The sequence below is a fragment of the Dendrobium catenatum genome, unplaced genomic scaffold (genome assembly GCF_001605985.2).
Source record: "Dendrobium catenatum unplaced genomic scaffold, ASM160598v2 fragScaff_scaffold_659, whole genome shotgun sequence".
Lineage (NCBI taxonomy): Eukaryota > Viridiplantae > Streptophyta > Magnoliopsida > Asparagales > Orchidaceae > Dendrobium > Dendrobium catenatum.
In genome coordinates this window covers 55,409-61,390 of record NW_021319121.1, presented here as the reverse complement: position 1 = coordinate 61,390, position 5,982 = coordinate 55,409, and the positions used below count along the sequence as shown (strand labels likewise).

General features: G+C 39.5%; 1 protein-coding gene across 3 annotated transcripts; it reads right to left on the bottom strand.

The window, feature by feature from the left end:
- Positions 1-370: 370 nt before the first annotated feature.
- LOC110093799 lies at positions 371-5,406 on the bottom strand. Of its 3 annotated transcripts, none has more exons than XR_003701018.1 (4): positions 4,133-5,406; positions 3,060-4,061; positions 2,854-2,969; positions 371-619 (listed from the first exon to the last, which is right to left on the bottom strand). XR_003701018.1 is itself a non-coding variant. In XM_020818793.2 (3 exons), exons 1-3 carry the CDS (start codon positions 5,102-5,104, stop codon positions 2,931-2,933), a joined length of 2,013 nt encoding a protein of 670 aa, XP_020674452.1. In that variant the 5' UTR covers positions 5,105-5,406; the 3' UTR covers positions 2,488-2,930. The 3 variants fall into 3 exon arrangements, 1 of the variants encoding a protein (XP_020674452.1); XR_002302751.2 differs by having other exon boundaries at positions 371-605; XM_020818793.2 differs by lacking the exon at positions 371-619 and having other exon boundaries at positions 2,488-2,969.
- Positions 5,407-5,982: the final 576 nt, after the last annotated feature.

Below are 5,982 nucleotides of genomic sequence, written 5' to 3'. Positions count from 1 at the left end.
CTAAGAATCTTCATATGAAATGTAGCTTGAAGATGTTGCTACAAATGAACGATAAGCGTCAAGTCTATCCCAATTGTAATAATGTCATCAATAAGATTGGATGTTCTTCAAGAAAAATAAAGATGAGTCATAAGGGCTTTTCTTAAAGGAGAAATAAAGTAGAGTTGACCGAAATTTGTCATACGTATTGCATTAGTAATAAAAAAATAACAAAAATTACAACTAGGTATGGGATATTCTATCATAATCCTGCCTCAGCAAAATTAAGGCTTTGTTTGAGACAGGTTTTTTGCTGCTTTATAAAATAGCTTACAAGTACAATAATTTTTTAATTATAAAATTGTGTATTAAAAAACTGCTTTAGAAAGCAGTAAAAAAAACTGTCCCAAAAAAGCCTAAAAAAAAAAAGAGTAAGGAAGATTTCTATCAGAAAAACCTTTTCATTAAACATTGTTATTTAAAGTAAAATTTACACAAAAATTTGTAGCCCTAATGTGATGCTTACGTATATGGAGGAATATCACCTGGTGGTACTGTTTAAGGAATGTAATATTTGGACTCTGATATAGCCAAATTCCATTTGATTGCAAGCATGTTGAAGCCACCTGTTAGGGAACAACTGCAGAAATCATCAAAATACTGGCTGAAATTGGGAATTTCAGCAAGAACAAGCAGAAATTCGAAGGAATTCCTAGGCAACTCAATAGGGAAACTTAATAATAGATGAAAAGTGGGAGAAAACAAACAAGATACAATGAATCTTCACTTTGAGAGGAAGATCCGGCTCTCCCAATCTCTAGCAAACAGCTAGAGCCCAAGCAAACCTAGATGACTCCTAAATTCAGCAAAAACATACATAATCCTAACCCTAACCCTTTCCCTTCTATTTAGAGAATACAAATAAAAGCATAATTACTAAACAACCCTTCCCATAATAAATTCCCTCATAAACTACCCCCTCCTATTTGAATTTTCAATCCATGGGGCCCACAAGGGGTCCGTAGTTTCCCTAGTCCGCCTGGAATAAACCAGGAGCTAGCCCTAGTGCTGGGCCAGCTGGCTTGGACCGGTGTAACAATATCCCCCTCTCAAAGAACCACCTTGTCCTCAAGGCGAAAGGACGGAAATTGATGCTTCATCTACTCATATGACTCCCAAGTAGCCTCGTACTCTGGTAGGTTTTTCCACTTAATCAGCACTTCCTTACTACCTCCCTCCTCCTATCATACTCCTACCAATTCTAGTGGTTCTAAAATCACATCTAAATCCTCTATCAGCATTGCTGGTAACTCTGCAGTTGAGTTGTGATCCCCTATAGCTCTCCTCAAATGTGACAAGTGGAATACCGAATGTATGGTTGCAGTTAGAGGAATCTTTAGTCGATATGCCACTGCTCCAATGCTCTACACTATCTCAAAAGGGTCAAAGTACCACAATGCCAGCTTCTCATTCCTCCTACTAGCCACTATCCTTTGCCTGTAGAGACGAAGCTTTAAATACATCATATCCCCTATCTCAAATTGAATGTCCTTCTTGTGCTCATCAGCATACCTTTTCATAATCTGCTAAGCTCTCAACATATGTCTTTTCAATTTGCGGGCTGCTCTTTGCACACCAAAATTGTGCCATGTCTTTTGTTGTATCAACATTGAGCCGCTTTCATCTCTAGGGAAAAGTGTCTCGCAATTAGCCTTGGGTACCTTGTCGATCATCTTGCATCATCATTGCCTGAGGCACTAATAACAACTTGCTTTAATTTTTATTGATAATTTCTCCAAGTACATAAAAGGGTTGTATCTTGTAACATCTTTTGATATTGGTGGAAACAATTCGACATAGGCCTTTTGGTTTTTTTTCCCTTTTATTATTTTCCACACAAACAATTATATCTTTGTTCACTCTTTAAATGATTGGCTATGTGTGTGATACTATGTAGATTGGTATCATATATCTTTCCTCAAATTTTTGCATGCAATTCTTTGGCTCCATTGTGTCCTATTGAGAATCAAATTCTCATTTAAATCTAAAAACAATGTCATTTTTAATACTTTCTAACCAAATTTTTTTAGGTCCATCTCTTACTTTCTGAACATAAGCCGGATCTAATACATCTACTCTCCTAGCAGTAACATCGAAAAGGCTAACATTTTATATGACTAGATCATTTAAGGCGACACTCTCTACTCTTATCTGCCACTAGAGCTACTCCAACCTTTTCACGTATATACTCGTTTCGCATTCTGTTTCTAAGTGCATGCAACATACCACTTAGCTTTAATTTTTTTACTTCTAAAAATGAAAATCTAGCATTTAGGATCCAATCCAAATAGTGCAAACTTTGGACTCCTAATGATTTAGGGGAATGCATAAACAAACATACAATTGAAGAAAATTTAGCACCATCCTTTCATTCTGTTCCAAGATTATCAGGAAGTAAAGTGTAAATATTATCATTAAAGATAGACCAAATGAATAAAATATAAAGTGTACTCTTTAAATTTCATGATATTACACAAGAATTGCAGCACCATCCTTTTGCTATAAGCATAGAACAAACATTTAACTTTAAAACTCTTGTAGGAGAACTTGCTTTTTAATGACAAGTTATTTACACATTGAATTCACAGTTGACATCAATGTTATTACATTTAGATTGAGGAAAGAAATTACATCTTTGCACAAACAAACGGTAACAAACAACCACCAAAAGACATCGAGATGCCTAGCATTGCTCAAAGCATCAAAAGATGAATATATATAAAACAACAAAAAAGAAATGAGCAACAATCATAATCATTACCATTAGCCTTATCCCATCTATTCGGGTTGGCTTAAAAGAACGAGCTACAATACCTTCCAATATCTGGCGAGAACATCTTGAAACAGGAGAATATCAATGAAGTTATAGAGGATAGAATATCTACATATTTTCACACCTCAGACCGGGGGGATAAAGGTGTCATTAGCACCTGCAAGCAGTTTCAGTAAAAAAAAGCACGTTTATTAAAATCTGAGAAAGAAACTACACAGATTGAAAAATTATATCTTAAAATGTTTACATCTGCAAAGCGAATTTGGCGGCGTGGTGGTTTGGAAGGCTTCATGTTAAGTATTTGGTCATTTTGTGGTTCCGAACATTTAATGCTGCTATCTTCACGGTGTTCGGTTGGTGTTATCTGGCTTTGGTGCACTATGGAAGGCTTGCAAGGGATTTCCTGCTTTGCAACAACAAATGGTACCTGCGGATGCTGTGATTCTAAAGGCTTGGCGTTACTTTGCAGCCTAGGTGTAGAAGATGAATGGAAGCCTCGCTTCCTCTGCAGCATATGGATGTCGAAACTTGACTTCCCAGATGGAATCTTTGCTGATACAGAAGGCAAGGTGCGCGATAGCCAGGATTCCGATGGTGTTTTCGGCAAGGGAGGGGGGAGAAGGGAGTGAAAATTTGAATTGATCTTTGACTCTTCTTCCACTTTTAAAAGTAGTGAACCGTCACTGCAATCAAGAAGCTCAACAGAAGCATTACTTCCAGAACAAAGAATCAAATCAGACTCGTGAACACCAGATGATTGAAGCTGCAGAACAGATCCATTATGTCTTTCTAGCCCAAGATTCTCTTCCATTCTCCGATTATCCCCGTTAGTAGACTTATTTATTTCCTTTGGCGTCCTAAAAGCCATCTCACTATCAGCAGTACTGTACTTAGAATGATGAATTCCTGGCAGAACTCCCGAATCCAGATGGACGGAGTTCACCATTGTAGGACTCAAAATACCCGAGTCCTGCTGGCTTCCATGGCTTGAATTCATTGTCCAATATTTTTCACCGTCTTTATCAAAGGACTCAGACCCATCGCCCTTACCATTCTTCGTATCCTTCTTAAGAATTTCAACGAACGCCTCCTGGCTACCTCCAGAATGGCAGCAAGAAGAAGATCCATCCGGTGTTTGTGAATCGCTCCACTGCCCAAGCTGATTAGACTTACTCGTGCTCTTGCTCCCACCCTCCCCTTGATAAGGAATCCCCATTCTCAACTTGTGTTTATACACCGCTTCCCACAGCTGCAAAATATGAGATAAAGAATGTAACAAGAGACTAGAGCATTGAAATCAGAAATTTAAAAAGAATTTACTTCATTCTCAGCCTGAGAAAGCGGCCCATTATTGTGCAAGGCGCTACTAATCTTTCGACTTGTTGAAGGTGGAAGGCCACGCCGCCGGCCTCCAACTTTCATACCAGGCATCGGATTTAAGAGACAAAAGGAGCTCTTCATGCAGAGCCGAGGCAGAAGCCCGCATGCCTTCGAGGTAAAATGTCCTGAACCCTCATAATAATCACCATTGTCATCACCGTCAGAACTGTCGAACTCATCGTGAGGATATCGACCAACAAAGTTGGGCCTGTGCTGATAAGGCAGGGGTACCCGACGAAGCCGATTTTCACCATCCTCGACCCTCTCAACTAGCTTCGCCGGCTTCCTCATAGGACACTGTGGCGAGCCGGTGGCCATCGCCTGGGCGGCAGGGAGGAAACGGTGCATCATCAAATCCCTAACCTGCGGATCCGTGGAGAAGCTTCCAGAAGAAACAGCGGCATCAGGAATGCCGCTGATGCCGCTTAGGCTGCAGTTCATGAAGAAGGATTCGGTGCGGGATAGCGTCTCGACTGCATCGGAAAAATTATCTTCCTCTTCCTTCACCTTCAGCAACTCCTCGAAAGCCATTACCGCTGTATCTTCCATTGGCTTATCATCGCCGATGTAATTGGGGATACTGAAAGGCCCATCGGGTTCCGCATCACTCGGGATCCATCCTGGAGGAAGAAGAGGGACCGGCGGCAGACGATTGCGAGGGGCGCCGCCGGTTTTGGGTTGGCCTGGCTTCTGCTCCCAGACAAAAGGGACGACTCCGGGGTTTCGCACAGGGCCGGACTTGAGGTCCGACTTGTAAAATGGAGCGGCGGATGTCCACGAAGATGTCGGCGGCTTCATCGCCGGCTCCTGCGGTTTTGTTGAAGATTTCACCGGCGGAGGGACTGAGTGGCGGCGGACGGAGAGGAGCGGAACGTCGAGGTCGAGCCGCTTATCTTCCACTAAACTCTGCATTATTTCGATGTCGTTTCCGCTGCCAAGAACGGAGGCAAAAACACTAATCCAGCATCTCTCTCAGTACCCGGCGTCGATCGCACTGAGAAAGAAGACGGATTCGTGTGGCTAGCAGGTCAACCGCTTTTCTGCCTGGCATCTTCTCGTTGCTAGAAAGCCAAGAAATTAGCAAAGAGGAATCGTCGTCGCCATTCTTGAGCGCGGGCTTTCTTCCACTTACAGTCAGTCTTGGATCATGTGAGGGAGATGTCCATGGCGCGTGAACGCCGGACGGGGGTTTTACCATGGCACAGTCACCACCACAGAGAATAAATCTGGCTATTTTTTCAGTAATTTCGCACAAAATATTAAAATTTTATCAATAAAATAATTTTCAATAACATGCCAAAATATTTTTTATTTATAAGAATATACATCTATATATTCTTTTTTTGGAATTTTTGGAGTCCAAATAGATCATCCTTTAAATTTTTTTTACGAAGGTTAATTCAGATAATATAAAAAAATCTTTTAAAAATAGTTTATTTAACATTAAAAATATTAGAAAATATATTTTAAAATTATCAATTAATAATTTACATAAACGTAACAGTGATATGATTTAGGAGCTTACAAGTAATATATTAATGAATTCATGTAATAAATATTTGAAGAATTTATGAAGGGTGTGAAAATCAGACAGGTAAGGAATCGGAAGAATGACAGGTTCATGGTTTGACGGTCGAACCGGATGAAATAATAAATAATAATATTATTAAAAGTAATAAAATTATTATAATAAAAATGACAATTTAATCCTAAAATTTTCACAATTCTAATAATTTTGAGCCTAAAAAATAAATAAAATTCATATATATATATATATATATATATATATA

Bases quoted from the DNA above. Each gene is read 5' to 3' on its own strand.
- LOC110093799 (XM_020818793.2), bottom strand. From the start codon at position 5,104: ATGCAGAGTTTAGTGGAAGATAAGCGGCTCGACCTCGACGTTCCGCTC. The intron at 4,062-4,132 runs GTAAATTCTTTT...CATATTTTGCAG, and splicing joins TTTCTCAGGCTGAGAATGAA to CTGTGGGAAGCGGTGTATAA. The intron at 2,970-3,059 runs GTAAACATTTTA...AACTGCTTGCAG, and splicing joins GCCAAATTCGCTTTGCAGAT to GTGCTAATGACACCTTTATC.